General features: G+C 40.9%; 1 protein-coding gene across 2 annotated transcripts in view; it reads right to left on the reverse strand.

Moving 5' to 3' along the window:
• Positions 1-15040, reverse strand: part of dcp1a (decapping mRNA 1A) — a 72653-nt gene extending 57613 nt beyond the window's left edge. Inside the window, exons 1-2 of one of the 2 annotated variants that reach the window (XR_005943569.1) lie at positions 14859-15040; positions 3436-3476 (exon numbers count right to left, since the gene is read on the reverse strand). Coding sequence is in view for 1 of the 2 variants with exons in the window: in XM_041192018.1 (XP_041047952.1) it covers positions 3436-3476; positions 14859-14990 (173 nt within the window). In the remaining variant the exon portion in view is untranslated. The remainder of the gene's footprint in view (positions 1-3435; positions 3477-14858) is intronic. The other variant, XM_041192018.1, reaches the window with a different exon arrangement.
• Positions 15041-16339: the final 1299 nt, after the last annotated feature.

Here is a 16339-nt window from a genome sequence, read left to right on the forward strand (position 1 = left end):
TGTAGCCACAGTATTTATGTAGCTGGTCTAGTTCAGTTCCTCGGATTGCTGTTAGTGGGGGATCCAGCGATGGTAATGCCAATTAAGAGGACATGGTCAGATTTTCTCTTGTTGGAGATGGTCATTGCCTGGCACTTGTGCAGCATGTATGTTACTTGCCACTTATCAGCCCAAGCACGAATGTTGTCCAGGTTTTACTGCAAATGAACATGCACTGTTTCAGTATCTGAGGAGTCGCGAATGGTGCTGAACAATGTGCAATCATCAGCAAACATCCCCATTTCTGACCTTACGATGGAGGGAAGGTTATTGATGAAACAGCTGAAGATGGTTGGGTCTAAGACACTACCCTGCAATGTCCTGGACTGAGATGATGATAGATGTCCTGAACAGAGATGATGATAGATGTCCAACAGCCACAACCATCTTCCTTTGTGCTAGGTATGACTTCAAGCCAGAGGAGAGTTTCCCCACGCCCCAAACCCTGATTCCCACCGACTCCAGTTTTGCTAAGGCTCCTTGATGCCACACTCAGTCAAATACTGCCTTGATGGCAAGGGCAGTCACTCTCACCTCACTTCTGGAGTTCAGCTCTTTTGTTCATGTTTGGACTAAGGCTGTAATAAGGTCAGGAGTTGAGTGGCCATGGTGGAACACAAACTTGAGCATCAGTGAGCAGGGTATTGCTGAGTAAATGCTGCTCGATAGCACTGTCGAACAACACCATTTTGCTGATGATCGAGAGTAGACTAATGGGGCAGTAATTGGCAGGTTGGATGTATCCTATTTTCTGTGGGCAGGACACACCTGGACAACTTTCCACATTGCCGGCTAGATGCCAATGTTGTAGTTGTACTGGAATAACTTGGCTTGGGGCACAGCTAGTTCTGGAGCACATCTTCAGCCGTTTCTTGATATCATGTGGAGTAAATCGAATTGACTGAAGACTGGCATGTGAGATTCTAGGGACCTCAGGAGGAGGCAGAGATGGATCATCTACTCGGCATTACTGCCTGAAGATGGTTGCTTCAGCCTTGTTTTATGGACTGATCTGCTGGCTTCACCATCAAGGATAGGGATATTTGTGGAGCCTCTTCCTCCTATTGTTTAATTATCCACTACCATTCATGGCTGGATGTGGCAGGACTGAAGAGCTTTGATCTGATCCGTTGGTTGTGAGATTGCTTAGCTCTGTTGTTTTGCATGCTGCTTCCGCTGCTTGGCATGCAAGTAGTCCTGTAATGTAGCTTCACCAGGTTGACACCTTATTTTCAGGTATGCATGGTGCTGCTCCTGGCATGCTGTCCTGCACTCCACATTCAGCCAGGATTGATCCCCCACTTTGATGGAAACTGTATAGCGGGGGATATGCCAGGCCACGAGGTGACAGATTATGTTTGAATATAATTCTGCCACTGCTGATGGTCCGCAGTGCCTCACAGGTACTTAGTTTTGAGTTGCTAGATCTGTTCGAAATCTATCCCATTTATTATGGTGGTAGTGCCACACAAAACAATGGAGGGTATCCTCATTGTGAAGATGGGGCTTCATCTCCACAAGGACTGTGTGGTGGTCACACCTACCAGTACTGGCATGGACAGATGCATTGCAACAGGTAGCCTGGTGAGGATAAAGTCAAACAGATTTTTCCCTCTTCTTGGTTCCCTCACCATCTGCCCAGACCCAGTCTAGCAATTATATCCTTTAGGTCTCAGCCAGCTCAGTAAGCAGTGGTACTACCGAGGCACTCTTGGTGTTGGACATTGAAATTCCCCACCCAGAGTACATACTGTGCCCTTGCCACCCTCAGTGCCTCTTCCAAGTGGTGTTCAACATGGAGAAGCACTGATTCATCATCTGGGTTGGGGAGAGGAAAATGGTAGGTGGCAATCAGAGGGAGGTTTTCTTTTATAGCCTGATGCCATGAGATTTCATGGATCCAGAGTCAAATGTTGAGGACTCCCAGGGCAACTCCCTCCTGACTGTAAACCACTGTGCCGCTACCTCAGGTAGGTGTGTCCTGCTGGTGGGACAGGACAGACACATGGATGATGATGGTGGTGTCTGGGATATCATCTGTAAGGTATGATTCTGTGAATATGACTATGTCAGGCTCTTGCTTGATTCGTTTGTGGGACAGCTCTCCCAATTTTGGCACAAGCTTTGTAGTGAAGATTTCCCTTCACCATAAGCTGAGCTGTGCTGGGAAACGGCAGTGACGTCTCTCTGAAGGAAAAATTAATAAAAAAAAGAATCTATATTATTCTTGAAGTTGTTGTGCTTGATTATAGGTGGCCAGCAAAAAGAACAATGGCTAATGTCTGAAAGCAGATCACTACCCTAAACAATAGTGCAGAACTCAGGCAGAACCTACAATCAACAAGCAGAGAATGTAGGGATGTATGCCCTTCACTGGAAGAAGATACACAGCAAAACATTAAAGTTTAAAACACAGCATTCATATTTTACAACCACTCAGCAAAATTAATAATTTACATATGAACAATTCAGATTACATAAATCTATTTTTGCAGTGCAGATCATAGTCCAGAACTGCAAATTTTGTTCCCTGATTGTAAGGATATGGTAGGGAAGGAAGGAAACAATGTACACAACTTGTAGGCACTGCTGGATATACAATGTCTTATAGACACTGATAACAATATTTTGATTTATTTGGAACTTTATCCTTGTTGGAACTTTGTTGATTATTTTGATTTCTTTTCATTTGAATGGAGCATATTTCTTTGCTTTATTAGTACTGTCCTGAAAAGGGACATCTGTCGTGATGAGTGTCACCCTTATTGGTCTATCAAAAAAGGCCCAAAGTGTTTTACAGTTGAATAATTACTTTCAAGGTATGGTCACTGTTGCATAAAACAGCTACCAGTTTTCATGCAGCCAGGTCCTAAAACAGCAATAAGATAAATAGCCACTTAACTTGCTTTGGTGACATTAATTGAGTGATAAATGCTAGTCAGGACACCGAGAAACCTCCCATGCTCTTTTTCAAAACAAAGCACAGAATCTTTCCCATCCACCTAAGTTGGCTGAATGAAAAGATGGCACCTTGACAATACAGCATTCCCTCAACACTGTTCTGAAATGTATATTGAGATTATAGGCTTTCTTTCTCATTTCCAATCGCCGATACTGGTTGAAACTAGGTCACTGGGCAACATTATGAGTTAATTATGGTGTTAAAACATAAATATTAGATCACCCCATCCTTATATTAAATGCATCCCAATACAAAACACATCATGAGACACATATTTGCACTTTTCACTCATTACTTCTCCTTCCAGATCAGCAAGAGGTGTTGAAATATGATTATATAAACACTTTTAAAATCATATTTAAAATCATGCTATGGGGCATAGAAGAGTTAAATTTTGAAATACAGTTCATCAGATGTTGTATTTAAACACATACCTGGTATACACAAACAGAGTACCTTCTACATCAGTCTTCTCCTGGAAAAGAAAAAGAAGTACATCAAAATTCAAGTTAAGCCATCCAATGCCAAGACTCCACAATTTTCAAATAATTTACTTATTTTTAACCTGGAAAAATTGCATCTTGTACTACAGACTTTAATACTGTAAATCCATGAACTACTCATGAAATTCTTCAGAACTATTAAGGACAAAATCAGATTTTAATGATGGCTCAACATCTAGGACAGTCATTCACATTGAATTCCTCTCAATTATGAGAGATTTACTCTATGTCTGCACACTACTAGATACAACATGATAGTCCACCCTTTCAAAATGATAATAATGCTCTCTGGCTAATCACTATGCAGAACTTATGACAGCAGCCAAGGAGTTGTCAACAGCCTCCCCCATCAGCTTCTTGCTGAAAGGAAACCACAAGACAGATGGTAAAATTATAGAACAGAATCACCGAACTGTTACAGCACAGGAGATGGCCATTCGGCCTATTATATCCACGCCGACTCACTGCAAGAGTAAATCAACTAGTCCCACTCCCCAGCCCTTTACACGTAGCTCTGAATTTTTTTTTCTCTTCAGGTGCTTACTCAATTCACTTCACTTCTGTCATAATCCTGTTAGACACCATCAACGTTTAAAGAAGTATCCGAACGCCCAGTAATTAACTGACAGAACTACGCCATAATATTTCACTATTTTAAGCAAAAATAAAAGGTTTTTGTACATCAAAAAGAATTAAACAAAGCAAGCACTATTAACTTCACCCAACAGCTTATAAAGACTTATGCTATGAATTCAGTTCTACTTTCTTCCCACCCCCACCCGCTAGAGTTCCCTTATCTTATGAAATCTTTAAGGATCCTTTCTCCTGGGACCAACTCAAAAAGTAGATCACTGCTCTCAGGAATTTACTCTGATTTCTCTTCAGTGTTCCAGCTATTCTCCATGGTACAAGATTTCATGGGGGTCCTTCCATTACCTTTTGGCTAAGCAACCTTTTCATTCCTTTACTGATCTCACAACTCTGGATTCCACAGCTCAAGCATGGGCCTCCCAGTGACTCTTGGCTTCCAATAGTCCTCTGCTATGATTTCAAACTGCAACCAACCTGATTACTTCCTGAATCCAAATGCAACAAGGTTAACTGCCTTTCACTGAGGATTACAGCTTCCAGTCCACCCCCCCCCCCCCCCCCCCCCCCCCCCCCCCCCCCCCACACACACACACACACACACACACCACCCTCTCCACCCTTACCAACTTTGTCTTATATGGAATACCAGCCCCCAATCCCTGGCTGTGTCATGGACGATAGATCGAGCATTTACCTTACTTCAAGTGTAGGACTGGCTTTAACTCTCAACTTCCAAGGAGCTACAAAATACATAAAGCCAACATAGTCTCTTAGCTGTTTTTCCAAACATTAACCAGTCTTGCCTGCTGGCTATGCCATAACTGAGTTCATAGAGATAAGTCAAAACAAAGAATTTCATTACTTTCCACCCATCTTCATGGCCATGTGACATACACAACCTGTTCCCAAGTAAAAATGGAAGTTAATTACCTTTTACTTCCTAAGATTCTCATAATTCTGGGAATAACATATCCTCATGAATAACTTATCATTTACTAGAATAATTACAAACATCATGTCTCCAATTCTTTAGCTAAGTAAGCCCACTTATGATCTTACTTTTCTAGCAATTAATCTCTTAACATGGCCCCAGCCTTTTAAGTGTAATAAACCTCAAACTTGTACGAATTGCATTTACTTCAGGGTTCCTTTACTAGTTTTTCAACCAGATAATCCCATTTTCTACAGTTAAAATTTTAATTTCTAAAACTAAAAAAGTTATATTCTAAAACAGGTGAATTATGAATTAGACAGTCACAACACTTCTGAAAGCTACCATTGAATCTGCCTTCTCTCAGGGGATGCATTCACAATCCCAACCACTCGCTGCGTAAAAAGTTCGCCACGTCACTGTTGGTTCTTTTGCCATTCACGTTAGTGTCCCCTAGTTCTCAACCCTTCTGGCAATGGGAAGAGTTTCTCTCTGTTTATACTGTCTAGACCACTCATGATTTCGAATGCCGCTAGCAAATTTCCTTTCAAACTTCTCTAAGGAGAACAGCCCCAACTTCTCCAATGTGTTATTGAAAAATTAGGACATAAATGGAAACAATGAGTTCTTAAATATTGAAAAGAATGAATCTTTTTCTAAAACAATTTCCCTAACTTTCAAAATATTCTCCCTTCTGTTAAATGGTCTTCAGATTTGGAAAATTTCTATTCAGCCTGGTCACATTGCACAAGGATTACACCTGTCCCAATTTATACAGAATGTTGAAAGTGTCAGTTGTTTCGTTCAATTACAGATCTGACTGGGATCAGTATCCAGGCAAATTGTATAACTTGGGCTTTACACTATAATAATGGGAACGGGTTTTGTTGAAGGGAAACTTCGAAATCTAAAGAGAAAAATCGAGGCAACAGTGCAGTGTGGCTACTGGGTCAAAAATCCTGGAACTCCCTTCCTAAGGCACTGTGGGTGTGCCTACAACACATGGACTGCAGCAGTTCAAGAAGGCAGCTCACCAACATCTGCTCAAGGGCAATTAGGGTATGGCAATAAATGCTGGCCTAGTCAGTGAAGCCCACATCCTGTGAACAACTAATTCAAAAAAAATTGGGTAATGACAAGCAGAGTGAGGGTAGATCATAAGAAAAAAGAGCAGGAGTAGGCCATTTGACCCACCAGCCCTGCTAAGCCATTCAGTAAAATCATGGCCGATCAGATCGTGGCCTTAACACCATTTTCTTGCCTGTCCTCCCTGCATCTTCTGAAGTCCCGGAAAGGTATGATAGGTATTGGGTTTATTATGATACTAGGCCAGACCCCCATGTTTTTGGTAAGATCCAATTAAGGACCAAAAATGTTTTGTTTAAAGTAAACAAAGCTGGAGATTCATGACACTTGCTCAGAAATAAAGCGACAAGATTCCATAGGTTTTGAAGAAACAAAAATAAACTTTACTACACAATGCCAGAAAGATAAAGCAATTTATAATAGCTATCTTATGCTCTAACATTCAGGGTTAATAGAAGGTACATGTGAATTAGCAGGCAAATGGGAGTCAAACACACCATATTACACAATAAATGGCCGAAGTGAATGTGGATTTCTTAACAACCCACCCATGTGTCAGGAAACACAGTCAACCAATCTCATGAAACTGTCTGTCTCTCTCGGGAGTTCAGTCTTCACCTTCGAAGATCTCGCCTCGGAATTCTCTCCAAAAGTCACTCCAACTTGGACAGCCTCAACACTGGCTCACCTGGCAGGGTTTCAATCTGGTCTCTCGATACTCTGTTCCCGATTCCCAAGTATGTGCTCAAACACTAACTCACAAGCACAATTTCAGCTCTTCGGCTGCACTGAGCAGAATACTACTGCTCCAAATGGGCACCTTTGCCCCAACTGAGTCACCAACCTTCTGCTGCTTTCTTTGATCATCAGGGATCCTCCCGAGCCCTTGCTACTCAAAGTCTGCCAACCACAGTCCTTTTTTTTGCTTAAAGTCTCTTTCTCTGCTCCTCTTTCTCAAATTAACAGGGGCTTCTTCCTGTCCTATCCCCTGTCTGGGACTCTTTTTTTGGGACCTCTCGCTGTTCCCTGCCTGGGGCACTTGTCTGCAATGGTGTTCTGCTCCCAGACACATGACCTAGGTTTTCACATCTTTTTGTTTTATGTGCAGGCGAGCTGGGCCTGTCCTTGGCCCAAAGAACTTACATTGCTGAACTGCACATGTGCACTCCCAGTCCATGCACACGCAGATACTCTGAGGTCTGTCAGGACTTAGAGTTCCCAACCTCTGCTCTCAATAAAAAATTAAGTTGGCTTTCCTAACAGGTTGTAAACAGTTATGCTGTAGAGGTCCATTGACTTGCAAAAGAAAAGGAATATGGGATCAAAGTAGGCTAATTGGCATTTCTGCCTGGGTACAAGGTTAACATGTTTAATGTTGCCATGGGAAGAGGGCAGAGGAAGCCGTTTTTGAGATCAGTTTACAGGCTTTCCTACAAATCAATGAATATCACTGACAGACAGCAGAAGTTCTGTGTGGTCAGCAGAGAGAAAAGGTCTTTTGACTTTACAAGCTACCACAGCCAAATGTGGGAGGAAGACGGTCTCTAGTCAAAGAGGCGCATCCTGCAATCTTCTACAGATTCTGGAAGATTTATTCTGACATCGCCAGGGGGAAGCAGAATCATTGGAACAGGCTTTACTGCTGGTGACAGATTTAAGAAAGTCCCTGAAAACTGAGGAAAGTGACTGGAGATGGTCACTCAAAGAACTACTCGTGAAGCAAGGATATAGGAACCCACTGGAAGCTGGGAGCAACTGTGGACTTTTGTTAAAAGGACTAATTCCATGGAGAATGCAATGGGTGATAAGCATACTAGGGGAATGTCACTTTCGGTAGTTAAAATGTTAGTTGCTGACAAAAAGAAAATAGTGTTTGATCAATCACTTTGTTACAGTAAAAATTTTAAAAACATGAAATCGTGGGCCTTTCTTTCAGCTATCACTTGAGTGTGTGTGGAGAAGTATAGGTGGATGCTCTATTGATGCAACATATGTTTCTGTTAACCTTTTCCATCCCATCTCAATTGTGTTTAAATCCTGATGATGTGCAATTCCTGAAGTGTCTCAACATTGTAACTAAATCAAGTGTGTTGAACAAGCTCCTGCCCTTACCCATTTACCAAATATATACTTTCGAGCAAGCAAGTTACTGAATAGCAATCAAATGTGTGACCAAGTGATACTATAAGGAGTGGTGTCTGGTGCAGAAATACTCATTTAATAATCAATTTATGTTAACTGTTAAAGAACAAATGGGCTGTTCTTGTTGCAGTCTAACAAAAAATTGACAACCTCCAATTTACATTATTAATACTTAACATTTTTGTATTCACTGTTCATGAAAGGCACCATGATTTGAATTTTGAAGGAGGTAATAAAGAACTTTCCCTGTAAATATTTGACAACTCCAGTATTTCAGCAACCCACAATAAAAAAACGAAGGCTAAAAGTCAGTAATATATAACATGACATGCATACGTAATGTTTGTACTATTGAGCTTCAAAATACAAAAAAGTCATCACTTGATCTGCATTTTGAGCTGTTTAAGGCTACAATTATATATTTGAGTTTTTGCTGGTGGTACTAATAAAATGAATTTGAGGTGATGAATTACAGTAAAAACTTAACCATCAAAGTAATTCAGACCACATCTGTTTGGTGGACCAAGTATTCAGTGTTGTTCACATTCTGTTTGTGTGTGTTTTTCTATTGTTTTGTAATATTTTTCAAACAGTCTTGCATCAAGAAAACCATAAAACCTCGAAAAAATTATAAAATCTTAGCAACAACTTAAAATCCATAACAAGTTTTAGGTTCTGTACAATGGTGATTCAATTTATCATTCCAACCAGGTCGAGCTATAATCACCTTGATTTGCAACTTGCACTTTCTAATCAGCTGGATTCACCTACATAAATAGCACCAGGCTCAGATGGAAAAGGTTGTATTGATAATAGTTTGAAAACAAAAAAATATAGGGAAGAGAGCTGAGTAACAGTCAGAAATTGTACCTTAGGCACAACTGGTAAAGGAAAACTGAAAGACGTAAAGTAATTAAACCAGAAGAGAAATAATAAATGAGAGAGTGAAATATTAGAGCCGAAGGGAAGGTGCGCAATCCAAATAAGCCTTGTATATAGAAAAGCATGAAGTATGGAGGAATAAATTGAAAGAATTGTAGGTGCAAATTCAACTTGGAGGCTAAGGCTTGGTAGCCTTTGGTGAGGCATGATTGCAAAATGGTCAGAGCTAGGTTCTAAATGCATCAGGTTATATGGTCCTACAGAAAGATAGGGAAAATGGCAGATCAGCAGTAGCCTTAGTGATTAAGTATGAAATCACTTTGATGGCAGGAGAGGAGACTTTATAGGTAGAATTATAAAAAAGAAAAGGATTTAAGACAGTAGTGGGAGTTGTGTGCAGGTCACTGTGAGCAGCTATGAATGTATCAATGCAGAGATGAGACAAGTATGTAGCAAAGGCAGAATGGTTTCGATGAGTGATTTTGACTGCCACATAGATTGGAACAAGCAGACTAGCACATAACAGAAAGTAACTGAATTTCTTGACTATGTTTGAGATTGTTTTCTACAGCAATATGACCTTGAGCCAACAAGGGAGCATGCCAAATTAGGCTTAGTAATGAGCCAGATTTAGTTATAACCTCATGGTGTGGTGAGAGTGACTTCCCTTGACATCAAGGAGCCCTAGCAAAATTGGAGTCATTGGAAACAGGGGGGAAAACTCTCCACTGGTTGGAGTCATACCTAGCACAAAAAAAGATGGTTGTGGTTGTTGGAGGTCAATCATCTCAGTTCCAGGACATCACTGCAGGAGTTCTGCAGGGTAGTGTCCTCGGCCCAACCATCTTCAGCTGCTTCATCAATGACCTTCCTTCAAAAGGTCAAAGGGGTGTTGATGGTGGTGATATTAGCTAAAGGATGTGCTAATGGTGACATTAAGGGTAGAAATCAGGATGAACAAGTAACAGATGGCCCTAGTGGGGGTGGGGGTGGGGGTGGGGGTGGGAGTACTGCATTCGCTGCTCCCAATGCAGTCTCCTCTACATTGGAGAGGCCAAACACAGACTGGGTGACCGCTTTGCAGAACACCTTTGGTCTGTCCGCAAGCATGACACAGACCTTCCTGTCGCTTGCGATTTCAACACACTACCCTGCTCTCGTGCCCACGTGTGCGTCCTTGGCCTGCAGCAATGTTCCAGTGAAGCTCAACGCAAACTGAAGGAACAGCACCTTATCTTCCCATTAGGCACTTTACAGCCTTCTGGACTTAACACTGAGTTCAACAGCTTCAGATCATGAACTCTCTCCTCCATCCTCACCTCCTTTTTGATTAATTATATTAATCAAGTTATTATATAATTTGATTAATATAATTATATATTTATATATATTTTTTGCCACCTATTTCTATTATTATTTTTAAAATGTATTTCCATCCATTATTTTATCTCCACCTTTTAGCCTATTTCCATCCCTTCCCCCCACCCCACCCCCACTAGGGCCATCTATCACTTGCTCATCCTGCTTTCTACCCTTAATGTCACCATTAGCACATCCTTTAGCTAATATCACCACCATCAACACCCCTTTGACCTTTTGTTTATGACATCTTTCGCAAGCTCTCCTTTGCCTCCATCTATCACTGGCCCTCTATCCAAGTCCACCTGTCCCACCACCCTTAAACCGCTTATATTTCACCACATTTCTATTTTTCTTTAGTTCTGAAGGAGTCATACAGACTCAAAAAGTTAACTCTGTCTTCCTCGCCACAGATGCTGTCAGACCTGCTGAGTTTTTCCAGCAATTTTTGTCTTTGTTAGCCATATAAATACTGTGGCTACAAGAGCAGGTCAGAGACTGGGAATCCTGCAGCTAGTAACTCACCTCCTGACTCCCCAAAGTCTGACAACCATCTACAAGGCACAAGTCAGGAGCATGACGGAATACTCTCCACTTGCCTGGATGAGTGCAGCTCCAACAACACTTAAGAAGCTTGACACTGTTCAGGACAAAGCAGCCCGCTTTTTTAGCACCACATCCACAAACATTCACTCCCTCCACCACTGACGCACAGTAGCAGCAGTGTGTACAATCTACAAGATGCACTGCAGAAATTCACCAAGGCTCCTTAGGTAGCACCTTCCAAACTCACGACTGCTATCATTTAGAAGGACAATGGCAGCAGATACATGGGAACACCACCACCTGGAAGTTCCCCTCCAAACCACTCACCATCCTGACTTGGAAGTAGTTCGCTGTTCCTTCACTGTCGTTGAGTCAAAATCCTGGAACCTCTTCCCTAACAGCAATGTGGGTGTACCTACACCACAGGGACTGCAGTGTTTCAAGAAGGCAGCTCATCACCACCTTCTCAAGGGCATTTAGGGATGGGCAATAAATGCTGGCCTAGCTGGTGACTCCCACATCCCATAAAATGAATAAAAACATTTATGTAACAGTAATCTTATGATCAAATTCAACAGTGTTTGAAAAAGAGAAATACAAAACAGCTACTAAGATTCTAGATTTAGGTAAAGTTAACTTCAATGGGATGAGAGAATGTTCACAATAAACTACGCAAATCTGTTAATGGGTGACATAACAGAAGGCCAGTGGAAAGTATTTAAAAAAGAATTTAATGTGATACATAACCAGTGTATATCCCCAGAAGCAACAGCTCTACTTGACAGAAAAGACAGCCATGGACTACATAGGATTGCGTAAGATACATGGCATAGAAACAGACCATTCGCCCCAACCAGTTCATGTCAGTGTTTATGCTCCACTTGAGCCTCCTCCTATTTTTCCTCATCTAAACTTACCATTATAACCCTCTATGCCCTTCTCCCTCATATGCTTGTCTAGCTTCCCCTTAAATGCATCAATACTATTCATTTCAACCACTCCCTACGATAACGAGTTCCATATTTGCAGCATTCTTTGGGTAAAGATGTTTCTTCTGAATTCTCTCTTGGATTTCTTGGTGATTGTCTTGCATTGATAGTCTCTAGTTATGTTCTTTCCTACAAGAGGAAACATTCTCTCTGTATCCACTCTATCAAAACCTTTCATAATTTTAAAAGACCTCTATTAGGCCATCCTGCAGCCTTCTTTCTTCAAGGTAGAGACTGAGCCTACCAATCCTTTCCTGGATATCTAAAGAGGTATCAGACAGCATAAGAATCAAAAGAAAAAAATGCGTACAAATACGTAAAATAACAGCGCAGATCCTGAACAGCAAAACATACAAGAGCTACAAAAAGGGAGTATGAAAAGAAACTTGCAAAGAATATCAAAATTTTTAAAAATACAATTATATTGAAAAAGGGTGGTCAGGAACAGTGAGACCCCTTGAAAACTGATTATGGTGGTATTATTAATGAAAATCAGTATTTATAGTAGATGAAGTGGTCAACAAGCTGAACTTCCCAAAGTAACAAATATTGAATCAGGGACAGGACTTCACTAAAATTAACATAAGCAAAATTATAGCGATGAAGAAAATAATGGCACTAAAGGGTGACAAGTCCATAGGGCCATATGGTTTCCATCCCAGGGTTTTAAAGGAAATAGGACATCTGCAACGTTCTCACCTAACTATAATCTTTCAAAGTTCTCTTGATTCCAGAACTGTTTCTTTAGATTGAAAAATTGCACAGGTCAATTTGTTATTTAAGAAAGATGACAAAGGGAAAGCAGGGAATTCTAGACCAGTTAACTTAACATCTGTTGTCAGGAAATTGCTAGAGTCTATAAGGATAGGGTCTAAACACCTTGAAAATTTTCAGTTAATTAGCAAGAACCAGCATAGATTTGTAAAGGATAGGTCATGCCCGACAAACCCAACTAAATTTCTTGAAGAGGTGACCAAAGTGGACAAGGAAATATCTAAGGATGTTATTTATATGGACTTCCAGAAGGCATTTGACAAAGTTGCTTGTAAGAGACTGTTAGCTAAAGTTGAAACTCATGGAATTGAAGGAAAATTATTGACTTGTTTAAAAAACTGGCCGAGTGGCTGGAGACAAGAAAATTGGGATAATTAACGGTGTTCTCTAATTGGCAGGATGTGACTAGCGGCGTCCTGTAAGAAGCTGTGCTGGGGCCTCAACCAATCACCATATTTATGAATGACTTAGATAGTAGGATAGAAAGCCACATATCTAACCTTGCTCATGATACAAAGATAGGTGCCATTGTAAGTAATGTAGATGGAAGGATAAAATTACAAAGCGATATTGATAAATTAAGTAAATGGACAAAATTGGCATAAGGGCAGTTTCTAAATGATGAAAAGCTAGAAACTGTGGAGGTCTAAAGAGACTTGGGTGTTCACGTCCATAGGTTAGAAGATAATCAAAAATGCTGATAGATTCCAGTCCTTTTTTTTTCTAGAGGGCTAGAATATGAGGGGTAGGGGTTATTCTTCAGCTATGCAAAGCCATGGTTAGACTACAGCTGAAGCAGCTATAGGCACACACTTAGGAAGGATGTATCAGCCTTGGAGGGAGTGCAACATAGGTTTACCAGAATAATAACTGGTTTCAAGGTGACCAACAATCTCTCTTTTTTCCCCCACATAATCATCCAGTAATTTCACTGACTGTCCTGTATCTCTTTTTGTATTCATGGGGTGCCTGATGTCCTGTACTTTTACAGCTGTGATTGGCCAGCGACCTGGGACCCTGTCTGGAGTCACCTCTTACAGCTCCCAATGTGTCTGTGAGTTGCGCAGCTGAAATGCTGACAGCCACAAGGCAGAGCCCCTGGAGGCAGTTGAACTTGTAGGTGGCAAGTTTGAATTCCACACTATTTTTCCTTTCACTGGATTCTTGTTAAGGGCCCCTGCACCTAAGTATCCCTTAATTTAATCCATATGAGTTGGTCACCCTGCTTGGACTCCAAGGGCCAAATTACAAGGAGATATTAAACAAACTGGGGTTGTGTTCCCTAAAGTTTAAAAGATAAAGGGGACCAGACAGGTTAAATAGAAAGAAATTATTTCTGCTGATTAGGGAGTCTAGGACTAGAAGGCAGAATACAAAAATCTGAACCAATCTTTCAGGAGTGAAATTAGGAAAAACTTTTATACACAAAAGGTGCTTGAAGTTTGGACTCTCTTCCATAAACAGTAGCTGGTGCTAGATCAATTATCAATTTAAAATCTGAGATTAATAGATTTTCCTTAACTAAAAGTATTAAGGGGTGTTGGGCAAAGGCAGTATATGAAGTCACATCACATATCAGCTATGATGTCAGTGGTGAACAGGCTTGAGAGGCTAAATAGAGGACTGCTTTTTAACCAACATTTTTCAGAAACTTTAATAATGTTAATTGATGATTAAGAAGAAGCTAGAAAAACAGACACAGGAGGGTGAAAGGAACAGAAGGTTATACATGATAGTGTCAGGTGAGAGGAAGCTCGTATGCAACATGAGCATCAGTACAGAGCAGCTGAGCAGAAAGGTCTGTAAATTCTTTAATTCGGGCTGTTTGGTCTTCGTCTCTTCGTCTAACTTCAATACTCAGGCCTCCAACAGATTAGATTTCAACAAGTTTACGCTATCGAAACAAACACCAATACGAGCTGCAAGCAAACAGCACACAGCCCCCCCCCCGTCTTGAAAACTTCAGCGGCTTTTTCCCGGTGAAGTACAGCAGTTAGCGGAGATCGCCACCGTTTTGGTTATTTTCAGCGCTAATTGAACAAACACCAGCTTACCCACTCACTGGCCTTTGGGTTAAAAGTGTACAACGCGACCTGGCTGGTCACATCGACGATGCTGGAGATGAAAGGGTCGTTTTGCTTCAAAGCAGAAAGGCTAATATCGCGGCCTTTGCTCAGCGCCTCCATGTTGGATTTCCCGAGCTGTGTAAAGGAGAAACTCAGAATACTTCCCTCCCCCTCTGACCTATAGCCTTCCCGGAAAGACCAACCATTTACTGCAGCAAAATATCCGCACGCCTTCATACTTTCACTCTGCAAAACCAAATAGATCGTTTTTCAATTCATTATCAGTAAAACATTGATGCATTTTTTTTTATTAGTTCTTAGTAAAAATTGTAAGGGATAAAATTGTGGATGGGTCTGAGTGTTGCATCAGAAAAAAAATCCCCCACCTGTGTGTAAAAAGAAAAAAATAAGGGATTGTTTTATTTTAAATAATTTCACAGCTGTCCCTTATCACTCATGACAAAAGATATTTTATTCGAAAGTGACATCATTTTTATACATGTTACCACATCACTTGTTAAAAACAAATTGCCTCATTATATATATTTCAACCAGCTTGCAATTCATGTGACTCTTACTAAGTATATCTATTTCCCTCCGTTTCCCAAGTATTCCCTTAATTGTAATTTGTAGAAATATCAGCATTGGCAAATCATAAGTGGGAGATTTTTAGTCATTAGTCATAGGTTTTGCAGCTACCACACGAAAAGTAAACATATGGTTAAAAGTGATAAACTGTGACATATGTGTAGTAATTGTAGCTTTAAGGAATATAGTGACTAGCTTTAAGACTTATAGTGTTGTATAGTATCACGTGATAGTGTGGAATCGGCTCTAAGTGTGAGGAACCTTCAAGCGGGAATCCTTCTAGCTGTGGAGCTTAATGGAAGCACGTAACTGCTGCTGCAACCTGTAAATAAAGTTTTATGTTTCTAATGAAAAATCTGTTTGGAAAATCAAGTCCATAACAAACTGCCAATTAGGATAAATCGGGTCCAGCGTTATCCCTCACCCAGCGACTGTGAGTATGTTGTTTAAATAGAAGAAAAGGAAGTTTTACTCACCAGATATGTCACATTTTGGCAGGATTGACCCCTTTCAACCATCCACAGAGGATTGGTTTCAATATGTAGAATGCCTTGGGTTCTATTTCCAGGCAAACAAAATAACAGGGGAGGAAAAGAGGAGAGCAATTCTCCTAAGCATTTGTGTGAGTAAAGCCTATAATTTAATCTGAAGTTTGACGACTTCGAATGCCCCTGATTCGAAGACCTTCAGTGAATCGGTGGACCTCATTAAGGGACACGTTCAACCCAAACCCTCAGTCACCATGCAGAGGTTCAGACTTAATTTGAGGGTTAGAGCCCAGGGGGAGACCATTGCTACATACATGGCGAAATTGAAACAACTGTGATTTCGGGGAGACCCTAAGCAATGTGCTCAGGGATCATTTGCTCTGCGGTGTGCAA

This window comes from Carcharodon carcharias, chromosome 7, assembly GCF_017639515.1.
Source record: "Carcharodon carcharias isolate sCarCar2 chromosome 7, sCarCar2.pri, whole genome shotgun sequence".
NCBI lineage: Eukaryota > Metazoa > Chordata > Chondrichthyes > Lamniformes > Lamnidae > Carcharodon > Carcharodon carcharias.